We start from the raw sequence: 23,505 nt of genomic DNA, 5'->3' as shown, positions 1-23,505 counted from the left end.
ATACATCTTCCCCCATGATGCCGAAACTCCTGGGGACTCAGAATATATTACTTTACAGGCTGCTTTCCACAGCCAAACCAGATTTAAGTGGCATAAAAAATGTGGCATCCAAAGTCTGGTTAAGAACAATGACATAGTAGGAAAAGTTCTAGAACATGAGTCTGGTGCAGCTCCAGTCCAACTCTCAATCATCTCTTGCAGGGCAGGGGCAGGGTATCCCCTCTCCTACTAGTTCAGTGACTGGCACATGGGCTGTACTCAGTAATAAAGACTGCTGTAGTGAAATGAGCTGATGATATTATTATGAAAGTCATTTAATTTCTCAGTATCACAAACATCTATATACGTGACATGGGAATAATGATCCCTGTTCTACTTATTTCACAGGATTGTTCTGAGGATCTAAACTAATAATAACTGCAAAAGCACTTTTTAGTGGTATGGTGCTTATACTAGGATAATGTATGGTTTTATGCATTAACTTGTCAAACATAACAGACTATTTTCTTTATTTCCTGAATTTTTATTCAATGGAACAGTAATGAATCCCTAAATCTTCCAAATGTGAAGGATAAAAGACTGAATGACTTTTCCTGTCAGTCTATATGCCATAGCTGAATTATTTAAACTTTTATTTAAACCTGGGAAAGGAAACAAAACAAAAAAATCCCAAGAATAAAGATATTATTTTTAATTAATTTAGGAAAATATTTCTTTTCATTTGTTTCTCCATCTAAAAAATAACACTGGTAATGTGGACGCCTTATTATACTGTAAATTAGACGTCACTTCAATATCAAGGCTAAATTTCTCTAGAAATAAGAGGATATTCCAAATTGAAAACATGGCAAAGAAATAAATGTGAAATATTTTTCTAATCATTTCAGGGTATCTCATAAACCAGTGTTCTGGGGGCACTCTGTTTTGCTGGATGTTAACAGGTGTGCTATCCAAAAGATACTCGCTTTCCCTCTCTTTTATATATATATATATATATAAATATATATACATATATATATATGAAAGCGTTTGAGTTAAACATAACTGAATGTTTCTGTTTTCAGAATCTTTTAATATGCATTACAAATACTTGAGAAAGGGATACATTATTGCATTTTTACCAAATTTATTTTACCGTTACTTATTAATTTGGCAACATTCTTATTAACACTTTCTAAAACATTGTTTAGATAAATACCACTTTAGGAAATGTTCTGACAAAGTGTGTTTGGCTGGACACATTACAACCCACGCAAGGACACACATTCTGGCTTGTATGAATTTAGTTAACCGTTGGATCCCTTGAGCACCTACTGTATCAACAGCACTCTGCAGGATGCTAACTAAAGGGCATAAGATGTTGAGTGAAGTTATGACTTCCTTTTAGAAGTCCAAAGTCAAAGGGAACAAACACTCAGTAGTCAGTGCTGTGGGAACGATGTAATGAAGTAAAATGGGAGTGCAAAGAGGGAGAGTCACGTCTGTTTGGGTGTAGAATTAGAGGTATCTTCCCAAGAGTCAAAAGCACAAAATGATTGAATGCTTTTACTGTCATCTTTAGTAGTACCATAACAAGGACTGGTCAAATAAATATATTTGCATGTGTTGGGTATCCTTTTCAAGGGTGATGCTTTTGAACAGTACCTGTCTCCACTTGCCTCATCTCATTTACCTCAAATCAGAATAGGTTCATCTCCTTGACTTTTTTTCAGTTCTGTGACTTTATAGTTATTTCTATCATGGTATTGACTTCACTTATTTAGTTTAAAAATAAAGAAGAAAAGAAAATTGATTAAATTTTAGAGCATTTAATATACTTTAAGTAATTTGCTATGAAAAGGTAGTTAGTAGCCCAACAGGATATTTTTCAATTATTTGAATCTGAAATTTAATATTAGAAGGATAATTTGAGTACATTTTAATTTTTTCCTCATACTTTTTCATGCTCACTTGAAATATTGAAACTTCAAAATAGATACAGGGTCTGTCTTATAAGCCTCATGGTTGGTTCTTACAGAGGCTCATAATGTCACATGAGAAAATGCAAATACCTCATCTCCCTCCATATGGAGGTCTGTTGTCTCCAGTCATCTCCTAGTCATGGGTAGAGCTTTAGCTCCCTTCTGCTGTATTCCTATGCCTGGACAGAGTTGGGGGAGTTTCTCTACACAGGTGTGATGTCTAGTGAACCTGTTACCAACCAGGGTTCTTGACCTCCTTAATCAATAGAATGTGATCAGAGGCCAGACAGGAAATTCAGGCAAAGCTTTATTGGGCCTACTTCTCTTGCTTGCTCGCTTGCCCGGGGTGGGGGTGGGCTGGGGAAGGGGTGAGGTCGGGCGAGCTGCTTACTTATATGGGGTGAAGGTAGGGGTGTGACCAGGGTTCAGTCCACAAGGGTGGCTTGGGGGGGGTGCCCACTCCTTTCCTTATGTTGTGTTCAAGGGCACGTGCAGTACCCTGCTTTTGCTCCTGATGCCCTGCTTTTGCTTCTGGCTCTCCAGAAGTGGCAGTTGGTCTTTTTGGTCTTTTTGTGTCTTGTTGTCCAGAATTTGCCCCAATTGTGCTTGCACACAATTATTTTTAGTCTCTTATAGTTTCTTTGTATTTTGTTGCTTGAGGAGACCTTTGTCCAGGTACAAATATTGCAGCACTGAAGCAAAGGGTCCCAGCTCCCAGCCTGTCTCAGACCCAAACAGAAACTCTTCAAGAGACTTCTTTCTAATGGTGCTTATCTAATTTTACCAACCCCCTCTATGAGAATATGATTCTAATACTAAAATAATAGAGTCCACCAGCTTGGTATATAGGTACATCTATAGGCATTTCTGCATAACAAGTAGGAATTTAACTAGGATTTTTTTGGTCCATCTCAAAAGAATTTGTTAAGAATGATTAAACTTACATCCTTTCTTGAGGATAGTATAAGATTTCTAAATATTAGTATTAAGTATGAATCTGTATGCAAACTCAGGAATTTAAGAAATAACACTTTATTTTTTGTATCTCAACATTTTACTCCAAAGTCCCTATCTTGTGAGAGTGGCAGAAAATTCAACCTTGGTCATTCTTCCTCTTGTCTTGCCTGTGGGTGCCTTGCACAGTGCCAGGACAATCAGGGAAGAAAGTCTCAGGAGGTCTCTCTGTAGGTGACCAAAAAGTTCAATGTTAAGAGGCCATTTACACTGCTTTTAGGCTTCCTTCAAGGCCAACAGCTCTTGAGATAATGAGAACCTGAGCCTTGGCTTCCAAATAAGCTGAGTTGTTCCAAAAACACAATTAAATCTTGTATTTATAAAGTTCAATACAAAGGAAATACTCATTCATCCAGACCCTGGCAACGCTTCATGTTCACTGATTAACTGAGCTCACTGCCCCCTGTCCCTTCTCCCCTGTCTACGTCCAGCCTCTCTCATCTCATCCCCGTCCACTAATACCAAGTTATAGATGATCTTCACTATAGCAGGGTAAAATATATAAATTTGCATATTTAAGCATACATTAATGCTTATATATAAACATTCAAAGAAAAATTATGCACGTGAACACTATTCAGTGTCTGTAAGGAACAAAGGTTTTCTGCATTTTCTGTTACCTTTGAATAGATGCTGATGTCTGGAAATACTGAGTTTAGCAACTTTCCATAGAAGGCTTTCCATTGTATGTACTGGTTGTCAAACTCAGAACCACTGGCTACATATTATTTCAAAAATGGATGTTACAATACTTGTTGATAGACTTAAATCTCAAGTTATTTTTTATTTACTTAGAATATTTTTATGTTTTCAGTTCAAAAGTAATGGAGTCTAAGCTAGAAACACACATATTGTGTCATGATATTTCATGGACATGTACCCTCTAGCATCACTGTGAAGCTTATAAAAATAATAGAAATCTTCATTTGTTTCACTCACTTTTTTTGTTCCAACTCTGTCATATCTGAAAGATTTAGACAGCCTAGATCTTGGTTGGGCCCTATTCCAAATTATACAAGAGTCAGTGTCTTTATAATTCATTCTCAGGACTGTCCTCAACTCAGAATCCAAAATAATTTCCCACTCAAATCAGATGTAAAGTTCTAATTGGAGTCTCTAACAATCTTCTCACATCCACTAATCCATCCTCCCAACTGCGCTTTGTTTCTTCTAGTTTCCCACTCACAATCTCTGCTGAAACCCTTGTTCACAAAAATCCACTGGCTCTGGTCTGAATATTTATCAACATGCACCTTACCATCTTTGTTACCAATATTTTTGTAATTCTTTATCACTTACTATCAAATTAAAAAATTGTGTATATATATTGAATTTAAATATATAAATAAAAATTAAATGTGTATATATAATTTATGTATATATATATTTATATACAATAAAATTTGTAATGTATTTGTTATACAAAATGATGCTATACTGTAAACTTACTTTCCTACTATCCGGTTTAAGAAATAGTACATTATGATTAACTTCGAAGTCCCTCAGATGTCCTTCCCAAGTCCCACACCCTTATCTGCCCCTTTAGAGGTAACCTTCATCTTGAATTCATTGCTTATTTCTGCTTTCTTTTCTTAGTTTTATTACCTGTATTTTCATTCCTATGCAACATATCATTAAATTTGTATTTTTATTAACATAAAAGGACTCAGTCTGTCAGTTTTTCCATGACATTATTTTTTGCTCAGTGTCACATTCCTTGAGATTCATCAATGCATCAGTATTGCTGCCAATGGCTCTAAGTTTCTCTCTCTCTCTCTCTCTTTCTCTCTCTCTTCTGCTGTATAGTATTCCATTGTGTAAATATATCAAAATTCATTTATCCAGTTACCTGCCAATGGATATTTGTGTTTTTCCATGATTTTTTTCTATTTTACTGTACTGCAATAAACATTCTTGTACTTATCTTAAGGTACACACATTCAAGAGTTTCTATAGGGGCATGCCTCCTGGTTCATAGGTTTGAGCATTTTAAGTTTATTATAAAGTATCAAATTATTTTCCAAAATAGTTGTACTAATTTATGTTTATACCTGCAATGTATACATGTGTGAGTTGCTCACCAAAACCTCACCAACTCATGATATTGTCAGACTTTGTAAATTGTTGTAAATCCAATGGGTATCAGTTGTACATCATAGTGTTTTCATTTGCACTTACCATTACTACTGAGATTGAGAGTCTTTTCATGTGTTTATTCAGCATTCATATTTCTCCTTCTGTAAAGTGTCCCTACTAGTTTTTGCCCAATTTCCTATTTGGTGTTTTGTCTCTGTTTCCTATTAGAGGAATGAATATATATTCCGAAAACAAATCCTTTGTCAAGGATTCCTTCATCCAATTTGTGCCTTTTCTTTTCATTTTTTTTATGTGACTTTGGATGGGCAGAAATTCTTAATTTTAATGTAGTAGAATTTATCATTCTTATAGTCTAAGGCTAGTGTTTTTTATGTCTTGTTTAAGATTATCCTTCCATACTCTTATCTCATAAATATATTCTACTATATTTCCTCCTAAAAGTTTTATATTTTTGCCTCTCACATTTAGGTTTTTAATCCAATAAGTAATTTATTTCTCTGTGTGATGTAAGTTAGAGGTCCAATTTCATATGTGTTGTTGCAGCCTAGCTTTTACCCCTTCATCTGCTGTGCCAGCTTTTTCATAATTCAAGTATCCATACATGTGTATGTCAGTTGGGGGGTTCTGTACTCAGTTCCATTTTTTCATTTTCTTTGTGCCAAAACTGTAGTCTTAATTACTACAGCTTAAAAATAAATCTTGATAAGGTAAATTTGCCAATTTTTTTTCTTATGTATATCATGGCTATTTTGATGTTTTGCTCTATCATATAAATTTTAGAATCAACTTGTCAAACTCCACACAGACACAAAAAGAGTATTTGGGGATTTTATTGAAAATACATAGAATCAATAAATCAACTTGGGGAGAAATTAAATATTTATTATATCAAGTCTTCCAATTTCTCTTTTTATGTAAGGTAACTGTAAAATCCCCATAAACAGTTTTATAATTTTCTCCATAAACATCTTTAAAATTTTATAATGTATTTACCCTTAGTTACTTTATTTTTATGCTATATAAATGGTAAATTATATATTTAAATATGTATTACTATGTAGTGGTATGCAATTAAATTTTGTATATTGGCTTTAACTCCAACAAACTTACTAAACTCTCTTACTAATTGTAGTAATTTGTGGCTGCTTTGGAGTTTTTATGTGGACCCACATATTATCAGCAATTATGACAGTTTCATTTCTTCTTTCCCATTTCTGATGTTGCTTTCCTGTCTTACTTCACTGACTACAATATCCAGTATGATGTTATATAGAGTTGGTGATAGTGAATGCCTTTTTTTATTTTTTAACATCTTTATTGGAGTATAATTGCTTTACAATGGTGTGTTAGTTTCTGCTGTATAACAAAGTGAATCAGCTATATGTGTACATATATCCCCATATCTCCTCCCTCTTGTGTCTCCCTCCCACCCTCCCTATCCCACCCCTCTAGGTGAACATAAAGCACGTGGCTGATCTCCCTGTGCTATGTGGCTTTTAAATCCCTTGATCCTAAAGAAAATGTGCCCTGTGTCTCACTATTAAGTATGCAATTTACTATGGATTTTATATAGATACTCTTTGGGAGGTGAAAGAAGTTTCCTTCTCTTCTTTTTTTTAATTTTTTTTCGGTATGTGGGCCTCTCACTGTTGTGGCCTCTCACGTTGCGGAGCACAGGCTTCGGACGCGCAGGCTCAACGGTCATGGCTCACGGGCCCAGCCGCTCCGCAGCATGTGGGATCTTCCCGGACCGGGGCACGAACCCGTGTCCCCTGCATCGGCAGGCGGACTCTCAACCACTGCGCCACCAGGGAAGCCCTCCTTCTCGTCTTAGTTAAGGATTTTCCCACATATGGATGTTGAATTAGATGAGCATATGTTTCCTATCCTTTAATGTTAAAGATGACTAACAAGAACCTACTGTATAGCACAGGGAACTCTACTCAGTACTCTATAATGACCCATATGGGAATAGAATCCAAAAAGAGTGGATATGTATATATGTGTAATTGATTCATTTTACTGTACAGCAGAAACTAACATAACATTGTAAATCAACTATACACCAATAAAAATTAAGTTAAAGAGAGATGACATTGTATTTCATCTAGACATTTTGGTTGTTTTTACTGATGGGTGGCTCATCCATCCCCGGACAGCATATTTAGTCCCCTGTACAAGAAATAGAACTTTGCCTTTCTTTTCTGTCAGAATAATGTCCCTCACTTCTTTCAAAGTTTTCTTGAAGTTCACCTCCTTTAGATTTTCTTTTTTTATCATCCTCTTAAAATTTTAACTTTATTAAATCAAATTGTTTATATCATTTCCCAAGCCTTTACCATCCAACCTCATAACAGTTTTACACATTTTTTTTAAGATTAGGATTGGTCAATTATTTGAAAATACTCTTTTGTCATGTACTTAAGCATCTTCTTGTCTTATCTTAGAGACTTTATTATAGTTTTAGTTCATGAAGACAAGAGATGTGCTCTTTATTCCTTCTGATCACCCCAGAACTCTGTAACTGCACATTCCAGTTGCTGAGTACATTTTGTTGTTTCCACAGTAAAGCTGGTATGCTTTACAGTTCCACCCTTCTAACACTTGGAGAAGACATCACCAAAGAAAATATAACAATTCCTCTTAGGAACAAAGCTTTATTCCATGAAAATGTCTATACAAACTGAGACGTTCCTGGCAAAACTCCAGATCAGTAGGATATCTCAATCTCTCTCTCTGTCTCTCACTCTTTCTATTTTTAGTAAGAATTCCTGATCCCCCACCTTGTTCAACATTTTTTTTCATAGTACTTTTCACCTTCAGATATGTTATATAACTTTCTTATTTGTTATGTTTGTGGTTTAATATCTATCTCTCAAGCCCCCTCCCCATAGAAGATAAGTCCCACAAGGGCATGGATCTACCCTGTTTGGTGCATGATGTGTCTCAAACAGTGCCTGGCCTAGAGGAATTGCTCAATAGATACCTGTGAATGAATTAATGGCATATAACATTTGCATAGACAAATGACAAAAATAAAAATACAACTTCATGATTTACTTTTCTCAAAAGGTTTAATATTTTCTTAATCAGTACTATTTTATTTTATGCTTTCAGATATCAACATGGCAGGAGAACCCAAACCATACAGGCCAAAACCTGGAAATAAGAGGCCCCTTTCTGCACTTTATAGGTAAGTAAGCAAACACTATTTTATGATATGTAGTAGTGAAAAATTCTTTCAACTTTAAAAGGCAATATAACCTATAAGGAATCAAATATTTTGAAAAGCAATTCTAACTGGCATAAAGTACAGCAAAATGCTCGTGGCCAAAATATAAATACATCAAGCAGCATTGGCAGCGATCTTGCCTAACCTTTTCATCTTTGCTTAAACAACCCTTCTACAAGATATTCCTCTAATAAAATCTAATAAAAATCTCTCATGACTCTACCTAACAAGTGGTGGAAAGGTTAATATTTGTTAACTACTGCATGCCATGTACTACACATATTTTACATATGCTATTTAATTTAATTTAATTTTCACAGCAATCCTGCAATGTAGATATTGCTACTCTTCATCTTACAGATCAAGAGCCTGATATGCAGTTTCTTAGAGATCTTTCCTAGGTCACACCACTGATAAGTGATGGTGCCAATACTCAAACTCATGCTTTCTGATGCCATGCCCTGAGTTCTTTCCAACAGATCACTCAGCCTCTTTGTTACAAAGGACATGTTCATTTCATCTCCATTTCACCAAAAAACAAATGTAATCTTTCTCATTTCTAGAGAGGCATTAACTGTTCCTTTAAACTTTCCTCATATATTTGGATCTGAGTCAACTTAACACTGTGGTCTTTCTCCTCTACATGCCCCAGTTTATCAGTGTGTATGCCTATAATCTCAATTCCAGGTAGACGGAGTAGACTATACTTAACATCTTTATTGTTCTATATATACTTCTATTAGGTTACGGAAAATTCAGTTGATTTGGAGAAGACGTCAAGATTAAACTCATGGAAATTTTGGTTCCTTTAAAAACGGCCACTTTAAAAAAAAAAATAGTGCTCTGCCGCTAAGCCATATGTCCCACTTCATGTAGTTTTGCCATTGTTTTTTGTAATCTAAGTGCTGACTTTGCATCTCTCTCTGTTAAATTCCCTTTTGTTAGACTTAGCCAATTGTTCCAGGCTATTGAGATCTCCTATCATCCAATTTATTTGGTCCTGTCCCAGATACATAATCTTCATTCTGTCAGTGTCCACATCCAAAAAGCTAATGTAAGTGCTGAGCAAGGCCCCCTTTTTCCTGATGTCATTTGGATAAAGGAGAATTGAGTTATACATATCGAAATTGATTATATTCTGATATAGTAGAGCAAGAAGAGTGCTCAAAAGATAGTTTGGAGCTGTTTCCTTGTCTTTGTTCTCAGAAAATTAGAAAATCTCCTTTTCAGCCACCCACAGCTTCATTTCTCGAGCTATAAAATAAAAGGGTCAGAACTAGATGAGTTTTAAGGTCCTTTTCAAGCCTAATGTCCCAGGATTCTTGAATGTATGACCATCAGCGATCTTAAAAAATACATTGGAAATATATCTTAATTGCTGTTTTCACTTTGGCTGTGTACATTTATTTAATTTTAATAAAAAATTTTATATAAAAAAGGAAAGCTACAGGACTTAACAATTGTTGATAATTGGTCATAAGACAGTATTTATGATAAAGGTCAGAGATGAAGTCATCAACAAAAGGCAAATGATGCTTTCTGTACCTTGTTTGAGGTAGAAGACAATGTTTAAAAAACTGAGAAATGCAAATAATTTTTGATCAGATTGATTTTAAAATTTATGCATAGAGCTGCAGCTAATGCAGAACGTTTGAAAAGTCATAATTTCAATTATTACCAGAAGAAGCTGTCAGTGGCTTTTATTCTCATCAAAGAGCTACCAGTGTCTGTGCGATGATGTTAATTTTCATATTTTCCCTGTTCTTGGAGTGTTTTGATTTTCTTACAAGAATAGAAGCTTATGACAAGAAACAAATGCCTTTTTAACTGTTATTTCTCTATTACTAAGTTTTGCTGAATTGTGAATTCAGAAGAATTAGAAGCAGAAGTTTATTTAAATCTGATATATTGTATACAAATCATATTAGTGGGGAAATATTTATTTATCCTATTTTCATCTGTTTACACAAAAGAAGGCTGGGATGTTATGAAATTGCAAAATGATAACAGAGGGAACAAAAGAGAGTGAACGTGCAGCCGAGAAAGCCCTTTCATACACGTGCCCTCATTCTTACATAAGCTTAATAATAATAATACTTTACTTTTATGAAGACAAAATGTGTTTTCATAGTCATTATTCATCTGTTCACCACAGAACTCCACAGGGTTGGTATTATTTGCCTTGCTTTATAGATGAGAAAACTAAGTTTCCAAGGCAATAAAGGATTTGCCCGAAGAAAGGTAACAAGATTAGGAACTGAATACTGTTTTTCAGCTTTCAACTCTAGAGACCTTGCCACTTGATCACAACTCCCTGTATTTACTGCTACCATCTAAACAATGCAGATCCTAAAAAGCAGAGATCCTACCCACCAAAACCAATAATCAATTATGTTTCTGTCCATGATTATCATGCCAGCAGGTGGCAAAAGAAAGCCTGCACACTGTACATAGTATAAGAACAAGAGTTACCACCAATCTGTGTGATCATAGGGCAAAGGTTTTGAGATTCAAGTTCTTTATCTAACATAATAGTTGTATAATTTTTCTTGATACTGTAAAATGGAATAATTGAGATGAAAGCACTTAGCTCATTGTGGGGAATATAGTAGCAGCTTGAAAAGAGGTGGTTTCTGCTTTCCTATTTTTTACATCTTTGGGTCTGTTTCCTTATCTGTAAAATGAAAGAGCTGGAACAATTTCATTTGTTCATTCATTCATTCTTTCATACAAGACATATTTATTGTGAGTCTACTATGGTCTAAGCACTAAGGTGGCTGTTCTTCTAGACAAATGGCACAGAAAATGCCAAGGCTGAAGGACAAGGAGAGAGCAAAATAAAATAAAAGTAAACTAATTTTATGGTTATAGGTAACCTCTGATCTATCTTGTGCCCTAAACTACTATGTCTCTATATCTATTTACACTATTAGGGATGTCAGTGATCTGCTATCAGACTTTCTTCTTAACTTATGTCCATTTTACCTGCATCATCAACCACAAAGTAGTATTTACATAGAATATTCACTGAGGCATTGCTTTGATTTGTTACTTCTTTTAACAGGATTTTCAGTTTAGCCAAACAACCTTCACTAAGATTTTGTCGTGTGTTAAGTTAACATGGTACACATAGAAGACACAATTTTTAAAAAACTGAGTAAAGCTTTAATATATTAATATCTTATCCATGAGTTAGATATACATATATATAAGGAACATAAATGAAGTATACCTACATTTCTATAAGGAAATAAGTGAGAGAGTTATAGATTCTGCCTGGTAGACAGGGAGTGAAAAGTCTGGATGCCTCTCGAGCAACTTCTGAACGCAGGCATTCACTCTGCAGACAAACGGGAAGGAGGGCATGCCAGCCAGAGAACATTTGCAGGGACACAGACACAGAGATGAAGATGAGCATCTTATGGCAAGAGCTAGGATAGACCACTCGGACCACCATGCTATGGTGACTCAGGCTGTCAGCATCCTTATCTGGCTGCTTATCAGACTAAGGACATTTGGCTTTTATTCTGCAGGCAACAAGGAGCCATTTTAATATGATGAGTGACTGGAAATGGGGTGTGAGTGAGAGTCACAGATACATCCAAGGTTTCTAGGGGAATGATCACATGATTCTGCCGAAGAAATAGGAAAGGCATGATGAGCAGCAGCAGGGTCATGTTTGGGGTTGGCGGAAGGAAGTAAAAAGAAATTATTGCAGTCTTGCACATGAATCCATAGAGAAAGACAATTCATTAAAATAGCACTTATAATGAAAATGTCTCCTATTAGAGGCTATTTGTAAATGACACATAATGAATCATTTGTGAACATTCCATAAATATTGGATCTAGTCCTAATGGTGAATAGCAAATCCATTCTCTAGAAAGAATATTGTAACTTTTAATAAATTGCTGCTTCAAATGTGCTTTGAACATTACACAGTGTCTATGGTGCTGTGAAATAAAGTGAGTTTCCCAGCATACCAAGTTCCAATTAATGCTAAACAATTGCTAAATAAGAATAACTGTATGATGGTTTTGCTTCTGCTTGCAAAGGAGACAGACCTTTCCCCTCTGATGTGAGTAAAGCTGACAACCAGAGCACACAGATATTATTTATCAGAGCTGAACAGCACAGGTTTTAACACCAAAAGGAAACCCTCTGGGTCACCGGGAGCACAGCTCAGTAAGACACATAAAACTCCAAGTTTCATCCCACTCATTTCATGGATATTACTAGACATTATTCCCAAACATGGTTTTATTGTTGTATACAGTTGATTTTCAAAGCAACCTTCTCACCTCACAGAGATGGCCATGGGAATCAAGATTGCCAATGCAAGTACCTTTAAGACTCCTTAAGATTGTCACAGGGTAACCTATAGTATTACCATTTTAAGATCACCACACTCAGAGGTGATAGCCATGAATGCGGGTTACATTATAGGAATGTCAATGATCAAAAAACTTTCAGAGTGTGAACCGAGCAAGGTGACTCTACAGCAAAATATCTCTGGTAATTTGTTTACCACTTGACCTACATGAGTTCTATTTTCTTCCTTCATGGTAACTCTGGCACATCATGGGAAAGGGGGACCCTCGGGTGACCCACAGTGTCTCATAGAACCTTGACAATAGAAATGAAAGCAATAGAAGCTAATTTCAGCTAATGCTAAATACCAAACATCATTATGGAGGAAAAATGACCCGGACATCTCCACTGCATTAACTTGCTCTGTTTGCTGAGAAATGTTTATCAATTCTCTATTGATTATTTTATTTATTTTACGTCTTCTTTTATAATGTCAAGGAAAATTCACTTTCAGAAGTTTAATCCTTCCAGTGTCAGTGCCTCCCTTTGCACTGGTAAAGGCTTCCATTTCACCTGCATAGTCAGGTGAGTCCACTCAGGAAGCCGTCTAGGAATGGGCTCTGTGGTTTTTAAATGGACTGTGAGGAGGACAGGGAAATGTATTCCTACCCCCTGCACTAATGCATCCTGTCCTGAAATGTATACAAGCCCAACATTGACATGCCTACAAGGTTCAACTTAAAATTCAGTTGTTGCTGGGTCTGTGTAGCAACTACGATCTCTTTTTGCTCCTGATCCAATCTTTCCTGGGCAACGAACTTACTATCATGAAAAGTGTAGTTGTCAATATCCACAAGAGAAACACACAAAACAGTGCCTACTTCCAAAACTCAAAACTGAACATCCATATATCTGGGTAACTGAGGGTGTCTTCTCTTTAATTCACACTTCCCAAGCAAACATAAAATGCTGCTGAAGCAGAAAAGGTTCCAAACACTCACTTTGTGGATGCTTCAGAATTGTGCATATGCTTGATGAAGAGAGGGTTAAGTGGCCTGGATCCTAAAACTGGCAAAGCTTCACAAGTGGTTCGAATTGGATCTCTTATTCCTTAGCTTTTCCAGCTGCATAAAGGAAGAAGAAAAGTTTCCTGAAAGACGACATGTGTTTAAGGAGCCTGGAACTGTTACAGATGTTTTCCACATTTTAGTTATTCTCATTATTATGATGATTCAAAGAAAATGTCTATAATAAATTATTTTAAGAAGTTATTTAAAATGAGCTGTGAGCTATGATAATGTTGCTAAAATTTGCATGGTTAACTAAATAGCTTAATGTTTCTTATAACTGCCTAAAGAGAAGACTTTAAAAAAAAAAGAATTACACTTACTTATAGTATACACCTCGTATTTCAATACTAAGTGAATGCAATTTATAAACCTTCTAATGTGAAATGTGTAAAAGAAATGCTGACACAATACACATTAAATAGTTCTGCTGCAGGCGATTCTCTACTAGGTTAAAGGATGACCTATTTGCAGTCTTCTGTTATGTTTTTAATGCATAAATATCCATGAATATTTTCTTGCATATAGAAATAACATGGTACTTGTATAAGGAGACTGGATGGTACAGTCCTTGATGCAGAGAATTCGTCTCTAGGGCTTTTTGAAACATTACAGTTCTATTTGTTTGATTTGAGGCAATTTATGATAAAATCAAAGGAAGCCAAATGATACAACAAATTTTAAGAAGAGGTAAGAGCCAAGAACAAGATATGAGTTAGGAGTGGGGCAGGTGGGTAGGATCAGGCAAATTATACTTAGAAAATGTATGTAATAATAAGGTATTAAAATTGGGCATCAAACTTATCCATGAGATTCCTAGCAGTCAATGCAAAAAGGGGGTACATGATAATTTATGTAATCATCTATTAAAAGAGAGTACTCCAATCTGTGATGAGAAACTATTTTTTCCCTAATTCTCTCTTCTGAGAGAATTATTAATCGTATATGAAATCATTTAAACAGCATAGTAGATACCACCCTCAGTAGCAGTTATACAATACACATACACATGCACACACACACACACACACACACACACACAATATTTTTAAACTAATGGGAGTTTTATTATGAAGTCTCTCAACAAAGCCAAGGATAAACTGCAGTAGAACAAGCCACACAGTCTTTCTTTCTGCTTCTCCCAAAGCAGTTTACCATCCTGGGACAAACTGCATGAAACTCAGAAAGAGTGATGCCCCCAAATGGCTAGCTCAAATTACCCACATAACTGCATGCTGGGAGGAAAGGGCTGAGCCCTTGGTTTTCTTGTCTACCCAGTCCCAGAGACTGGAAGAAAAAAGACCATGCTTAGATGTTTATGACCTTTCATACAGAGGCCTCTTGACCTTTTACTTAATATTCTTCCTCTGAAATTGGGAGAAATGGAAAAGGAATGACAAATCTAGCATGGGAGAGAAAGTGCTGCAATTTCACCTCATCCTCACAGTTGGCAGGTGTAGATTAAGACACACAACTCTTTTCTTCTAGCTGGTAGTTTTACCATACTTTAGAAGCTCCTGCCTGTCATGAAATAGTTGTTTTCTTTCATTTGTGAAAACAGGGTTTTCTGTTGAATCAAAGCCTCCTCATCAAGAGTACTCAGGTGTTATTGTATTGGTGTTATATATTCCCTGTGCCTCACTCTGTGTTTTTCAGACTTTCATGATGGGATATTAGAGTTAGAGCACTGACAGTAACACTTCTGGTCTCCACCAGAGCATAGGAGGATGGTGAGCATCTCTCATGGCTGGGTCACTGGGGAAGTGTTCCCTGCCTGGAGGAAGGTGCTTTCTGGATTTTATCTTCCAAAAGACATCTTGCTTGGTCAACAAGATGGAGTATCTTCACTATCAGTGCTGATTTCATATGTTTTCCTTCTTTTATTTTTTTGATCATTACAATAACGTGTTATTTTAAGATAGCCCTTGGTAGAGAGTTTAAGGCCATGAGCTTCTAATCTAAGTTGTTTGTGTTTATTTTTGAAGAGTTAGTTTATTCCTCTTTTACCCAAAAGGGCTCATATAATTTCCATCTTCTCAATCTATACATAAATTAAAAATTCCAGAATAGGTTGCCTATTCTACAAGATTACATGGAAGGGAGCATGAAAAAAAATTGAAATGTATCTAAAGTCCTATTTTTAAAGAAATCAAATTAAAGCCTAAAATATTTTTACTGTGGGAGTGATGCCCTCTCTTTACACTGTTTTTACTATAATTAAAAACAAAATCTTCTCCAAACCCAGAAATCCTCTGCACAGTTAGTAGAGAAAGAAAATACTTATTATTGAATAAGCATTAATTCAGAATGCCATACTCATCACAGGTAATCCACTAAGAGATTGCAAAGACAGAAAGAAATCTCACTCTTTTATATCCTAAAGCAGCTATAATCCATTTCATACATGTTCTCAGGATATACATAACTATTCCTCAAGTAAGAGGCCTGACAGCACCATTCATCATGCATAGTTCATTGTAAATTCACCAGGTAATTAGGGTGACCATCTGTGTTAACCAATTGGTAGTTGGATTTATCCAGAGGAAAATTAACCTTCTCATATCTTTGTGACAGGTAGTAGTTTCACACCTTGGAACACCTAAATTAGACTCCTACCTTCCCACAGAAATGGGGAGATAGGCATGCTATCTCCCTTGATACTTAAATTTCAAAGAGATGGCTCCTGGGTCCTAGAGAATAGACATGCCTAGGTCATAAAGCTCTATCTAATCTTCAAAATGATTTATATACATTTCAAAGAAAGAAGAAAGTCCTTACAATGACAAGTTTTCTAAAGTAAATGCTCAAAAGGAGGGGAGGGAAATCTCTTCCCTTATTTTCAAAAGGAAGTATTAGTTTTAAGTTCTTAGGTTTTTGTATCAATTTTTTAAAGTACAATTGAGAGTGATAATTAAAGACTGACTTGTGTTAGACTGATGGAAACTCCTTTTATTACACTCCTGCCCCAGAGGTTAACCTTTGTACTGCTTCACTGACTGCTCCTCTGAAGCACCAGGGCTTCTGTAACATTCCCATCACACATAGGAAGATGCTTTATGACCAGACTGACTGCTTATTTTCTAACAACTGGAAAAAAAGTAGGAAGAAAAGTGTCATGATGTAGAAGAATGTCAGCCCATACAAAATGAAGAGAGGAGAGGATAAAATGAATATGTATAATATAGATGGATGTGATTGGATTAGTGAGAAATTAAATAGCTCTTTTTCCTCTATTATATTGTCTCACCTTTACAATGTCATTGTTTTTTTAAACCACATATGGCTATTTTATAAAATTAACTAATTCTACCATCTTTATAAAAAAGTATCTTATAAAAAATTACTTTATAAAAGAGTATTTCCCCCTGGTCAATTAAAGTTTGAAAATATCACAAATTTGAAGGTAATAGAAAATGTTGAGTTATAGAAAGATTTATTCTAAAGTTTTAATTATAAGCAAGTTCTGCACAATAAAAAAGTGAAGTTTATAAGTTTGTTATAAACTTTGATTGGCTTTAAATATATTCATTAGAAAATAGTTCACAATTTTCTTGTAAAAATTACATAAAACTTTTGATGTCTTTGCAAGAATAATTCTTCTGACTAAGTACTAGAAAACAAATGCTTCCTTTTTTGATATCTAGACAGATGAGGGCAAAAAAGGCAACATAGTCTCACCAGATTATCAGTCAGCTGTGCATGATAAATTCTTTGAACTAAAATTCATCCTTTTGGAAATTAATTGACTCTATTAAACTTTCAAAATTCCTTTCTAGTGGAATGATGACACGATTGATAATTCATCCTATTGGTATTGTTAAATACCAGAATAGAGCACTGGGGGATATCCTTCCAAATTGAAGTATTGAAATGTATTTAATGTATGTTTATTCTTTGCTGGAATCAAAGGACAAGGAGCTTGTTCTGAGTTAAGAACATTACATTGCAAATGAAACTGAGTTGCTGTATAGTTTGCACTTTAGTATTTGTTTGAAATATCTTCTCTGCAGCAAAATCTCCACTTATGTTTCAGAATTACTCAGTCTGAAAACATATTAGTGGTCATTAGAAGGTGCACTGAATTGTAAGTTTGGAAACCTGCAACCACGTCCTGTGTCTGCTACTACCTGCCTGTGCCACATATGTAATTATAAGCAATCTAACCTCTTTTAAGCCCAGTTTTCTCAGAATAACATGAAGGAATCATTAAATCATTTCTTAATTTATTCCCATTTCTAACATTCTGGGATTCTGCTATTTACTTTATAATCCAGAGAGTAAAGTAAGGTGTAGGTGTTTCATTATCAAGTTTATGTCTTTATTCCTTCAAACGCTATCCAGTATCTTAAAATATTCATATTCATATCTTTCATATCTTTTGACTAAGTAATTCCATTCCTGGAAGTATGTCTAAGTAAATAGTCCCAAATATTTAAAATATATATAAAAAAAAGAAATTATTCCCAGATGTTCCTTACAGTTTTATTTATAATATTGAGTAATCTGATTCAACCAAAATATTATGCAGTAATTGATATGACACACCCAGTAGATGGAGTGTTCACAAGGTATTCAAGTTACAAGAGAAAAGATTTAAGATATGAGTAGGAAAAAAAAGCAAAATTATATATGCAGCATATATAATAGCATCTAATTACATAAACAGTATGTATTATAGAAACAGAAAAACAAAACTATGTACAAATGAAACAAATATATGCAAAGAAAAAAATAGAGGTCAATATATCAGTTGTAATTGTCTTTGGACAGTGAGGATATGGATAATATTTTTATTACAACTTTAGTACTTAATGCAAATTTTCTTTAATGAGAATCTGATAACCCAAAACAGAGAGAGACAGATTTTAAAAGCAGATTTTACCAGTGATAGATGATAAACACAAAAGCACTCACACAGGCAAGAATGAGGAATTTTGTGTTCACTGTTGTGTAAAATCAGTTAAACAGATACAGCCCTTCATCTTTAGAACTAGACTCTTAGTCATCATGGTTATTAAAATGTTAATTTTCTAAAAGGGCAACTTCATTAACATTTGTCTTACAGTTCAGCTCAGGCCAACAGCCCTACATGGAGAAGTGGTCCCTGCCAGGGCTAACTGCAGGATTAGGAGTGAACAGTGCAGAGAGGAGTGGAAGGAGCAGGGTGCAGGGAGGAGAGCAGCTGAAGTCATCTGATCTTCAAAAACAAAAAAGTCAAAATTTATGAGCCCTTAAAGTGGTGCAATAAAATAACTAATCATGAATGCCTGGGGATGGCAGTTCTTCTGACTACAGATTAGTGAGCCAGTAGTAAGACAATGGTGCTTGCCTGACAATAACTGTCCCCTTGTAGTTAAAGCTGTATTTCAGCCACTTTGCTGCTGCTGCTGCTGCTTTAAAAGGGCATAGTGTAGTGAGCTACAAATAGTAACGTAATAGTTTTGAATAAAGCACAGTTTATAGCCTCAGTGTGCAGTATGTAGTACATGACAGAAAGAGAAGGCAGAGGTTTTGTGTTCCTGACTCTTAACAGAGAGAATCTATTACTGCAGGACAGCTAGTCATAATGAGTCTGGGTACAGTAAATGTATCAGGATGTACTTTTAAGAAAATGATACACCAACCAATAACTAAGTTTGAAAAGGAAGCAGAGGATGACCCACAAAATACAGATAATCATGTGTGAAATAGCATTTTGAGTTGGATTGCCTAGCAACTGTTACAGGCACCTTAAGTGCTATTCTTACTAAAGCTATCCACAACATCAGGGTGAGGGCATTATTATGATATTGTGACAATTCTAGAAGAACTTAAGTAGAACTGTAACTTCTAATTACTTGATTTGCTGAAGACTTTGTTTTTCTCATTTTTTTTACTCTTTATTACCTACACTCAATGTAGCACATCCCATGTTTATAGGGTTAAGAAAAGAAATATTATATGATTAATATTTGAAAATACAAACTAAATTGAGTGTAAAACAATTGAAACATGTGGCATAAAAAAACACATAAAGATACTGTGAAAGAAATAAGTAATACCAGACATCCATTTTAACTGAAAAATCAAACATATTATTTTTAATATAATGCTGAAGAAATAAAAAACAAGAAAAAATAACTTTGTGTGTAGATGAGAATACTGTGGGCAGGCAGTTATCAGACAGATATTGTATACTCAGCCTGGCCAGAGAGAGTTGTCATCCAGTGGCCAAGTTATGATTATTGGGCATAGACCCAGATCCAGAACAAAGCTCCAGTCCTGGGATATTGACTGAAAAAGTCTGGGAAGGCAACTACACAACCCAGTCAGCTGGTCTGCATGATGGATCTTGAGATAGCACCACCAGAATTTATCAGGAGCCAAGAGAGAAACCAAATGTTAGCCACAACTCAAAATGATAGAGACAGAGAGAGAGAGAGGGAGAGAGAGAGAGTCAGAGAGAGATGAAAGACAAAATAAGAATTTCACATGGGGTCAGTCCTAAGAGTATATGGTAGAATGATGGAGACTTGGAGAAGAATTTCTGATCCCAGCAATTTTGAATGGACCACACAATCTCAAAGCCTCGAAGAATGACTTATCTCTAAGCCTCTATAAACACAGCTGATTCAGGGATTGACCAAATTCAGCCTATATTAGAGACACTTAGTGGGTTTAATGGAGGAGAAGAAAACAAAGATTCACTGATACAATCATTCACCAAGTAATTAACAAAACACCTACTGGAGTTTGTTCTGGGAACTGAAAATATATCGGCTAACCAAATGTGTAAGAATCCCTGACCTGGTCTTCAAGTGTGAGGTAAGTGAAAATAAAGAAAAATAAACAATGGAATTAACCATAAGTTAGAAGGTAGGTGTTAAAGAAAATGTAAAGCAAGGAAAGAGGTATAAAGGAGTGGGAAGGGGATAAGTGTTGCAATTTACAATAGGGTGGTCCATGAAGACCTAGCCGAGAAGGTAACATTTGAGCAAAGATTTGAAGGAGATGATAAGCAGGTAAGGTTTTACCTGGGAGAAAAGTGTCCTGTGAAGAGCAACTAGCAGCATGAAGGCCCTAAAGCAAAAACATACCCATGTGGTTAAGAAAAAGGAAGGAGGCCGATTTTCCCCAAGCAAATTGTAGAGATTTAATGGGGGACACCAAGTCATGTAAAGCCTTGTAGACCATTGCAGTTCTTTGGCTTTTACTCTGAGTGAAAAGGAGGGTTTTTGGAAGGTTTTAAGCAAAGGAGTACCATGACAGGACTTAAATTTTAAAGGGTCACTTTAGCTTTATGTTGAGAACAGATTATAAAAGAACGAGGGAGGAACATGGGAAAACAGGCAGGAGATTTTGGTGACTCAGATGAAGTGGTAGCATCTGAGATGAAAACAATGGTTATGTTATGGATATATTTTGAAAGCAGAGCCAACAGACTTACTGACAGATTGAATGTGGACTGTAAGAGAAAGTACAGAGTCAAGGATATTATTTTCCACTGCTACATAAAATTTACTGGCTTAAAAATGTATTATTTGTCATATCCAGCAATCTGAGCTGGGCTCAGTTGAGTGGTTCTGTTCTGTGTGGGGTGCAAGATGGCTTCTACACTTACATATCTGGTACATCAGCTGGGGATGGCTAGAACGGCTGTGGTGGCCAAGCATCTTTCTCCACATGGTTTTGCTCTGCAGTAAGCTTAGACTTTATCACAGCACAGAGGGCTCAGATTAGTCAGAATTTCACATAGTGACTTAGTTCAAGAAGGAAGAAGATGCTGCCTATCCTTGTAAAATCTGGGTTGGAAATTGTACAATGTCACATCTGTCACATATTCTATTCATCAAAGCAAGTCACAAGGCCAGTCCATATGTAAGATGAGGAGCATAGACTTCACCTCTTGATGGGTGGACAGAAGGAACTGATGATGGTCAGACTGTCTACCATAGATGTCTCCAAGGATTTTGTACTGAGCATCTGGACATATGAAGTTGCAGCTGAGTGAGCCAAGGAACACTCACAGCAGAGGTTACAGTAGGCCAATGTAGGTGGTAGAGATTAGAAGTGTAGCTTTTGGACTTACTAAGGTTGAGATATCTGTTAGGCATCCAAGTGAAGATGTCAAGTAGACAGATGAATACCCAATCGGGAGTTCAGTGGGAGGTCTGGACTGGGTGCCCACATCTGTGAGTCAACAGTATGTAGATGGTACTCAAAGCCATGAGACTGGATGAGAGCAAACACCAAAGGAATAATTAAAGATAGAAAAGAGAAGAATTCCAAGAAGTGGGCTCTGGAACACACTAATATTTGAAGTCAGGAACTAGCAAAGGAGACTCAAAAGAAATAGTTACACTAAGTTGTATGAAACCCAGAGGAGAAAATATTTTCGGGAAGAAAAAATCAACTAGGTCAGCCCTTCAAAGGTCATTTTGAACTAATAATTCACCAGTGGACTCAGCATTGTGGAAACCATTGCACTCTTTAACAAAACTGTATCCATCAGGTTTGGGGTCATGGCTAGATCCTGCACAGTTAACTTAGGGAACAGCCTAGGAGAGTCTGGGACCTGGAATTATAAAACCATGCTCTTGTAAGACAGCCATAGCTGTAGAGTTAGAGGGACACTATCATGAATCCCTGCGCTAAAACACAGCCTAGCCAGTCAGGTGGAAATTTCAATACAATCCAAGAGGACGTAATGTTGAGTAGCCCAGGCAAACAATTTGCATCACACAATTTTGTCAGCATGTGACTGTGGATGTCATTAAATTCTGACATTAAGAGGCAGAATTTTTTCTAAACCAGAAGGATGGAGAGCTGTGTCTGAGAGGGCCCGAGGTTACCAAGACAGGAACTCAGGCAGGAGATTATCTGCCAGACAGGTTTGTCACTGGGAAGAGCAGAAACACAGTTAAGCAACACATGCAAACATGAGTTATTGTTTCCAAGCCTGTATCAGACATTAGCTACAAGTTAGTCTAAATGAACTTCAAGTGTTTGACTAAGACAGGGCAGAGGAGAGCGGTGAGGTTGCACCTGGGACCAAAATGGGTGTGAGAATGTGGGGCACAGGTGAGCAGTGTGGACTGGAGGGAGGCGGGGTGGTTGGCAGGGGAGGCAGGTGAGGACAAAAGTCGACTGCTCATCTCAATCTACTGGGGTGGCCCCACAAATACATGTGTTATGTCATTTAGCACCATTCACACTCTGAACAACTTATTGTGATGGCAATCAAAAGACCTCCCAGAAATGTATCGGCTCTGATAGCTTCATTTAAAATGGAGGAAAAAAGATAAATGACATTAGAATTCTGCAAAGAGCAGGGCTGAGGATTGAGATGGGAAGCTGGATAACTCTGTGACTGATTACTGGCCTCCCTCGTCTGTGCTCTTGGCAGATGCACAGTTTCTCTGTAAGATTTAACAGCTATTAGCAAGTGACTAAAGAAGACAATTGAAAGAGACAGCTGAGCAGCCACTTGCTAGTTTTTCTTAAATTTATGTCCCTTCACTACATAGGGTTGGAAGTGAGATGGGCAAATCTTCCAACGTGAAAATAATTGAGTTTGAAAGTATCTCTTTTCAGAAAATCATTTTTCTTATTTTAATAGAAACATCCAGAGTTGTGTGCATTCCCTTGCAATGTAAGTTATGATGAGGTTGACTGTGGAATCATAACAGAGCAGGGCTGAGACACTCTACTCTGCCTTGGCCAAAAAGCTACCATCCCTACCTCTAGCTCCACTCCCAGTTAGAGAAAGAGTTTCAAGACCCCCAGGGGAATCTACCAATGGTTAATGATCTTTCTTAACAGAAGATTCCTCTTTATTCTTCAC

General features: G+C 36.2%; 1 protein-coding gene across 1 annotated transcript in view; it reads left to right on the top strand.

Annotated features, from left to right (window-relative positions):
• Window positions 1–23,505, top strand: part of RALYL (RALY RNA binding protein like) — a gene marked incomplete at its 3' end in the record, with an annotated part of 509,450 nt that overhangs the window by 311,553 nt on the left and 174,392 nt on the right. The window contains exon 2 of the mRNA XM_082674672.1: window positions 8,190–8,265. Coding sequence (XP_082530798.1) covers window positions 8,190–8,265 — 76 coding nt within the window. The remainder of the gene's footprint in view (window positions 1–8,189; window positions 8,266–23,505) is intronic.

The sequence above is a fragment of the Grampus griseus genome (assembly GCF_964374135.1).
Source record: "Grampus griseus genome assembly, chromosome: 17".
Taxonomy (NCBI): domain Eukaryota; kingdom Metazoa; phylum Chordata; class Mammalia; order Artiodactyla; family Delphinidae; genus Grampus; species Grampus griseus.
This window is presented reverse-complemented; position numbering and strand designations above follow the sequence as displayed.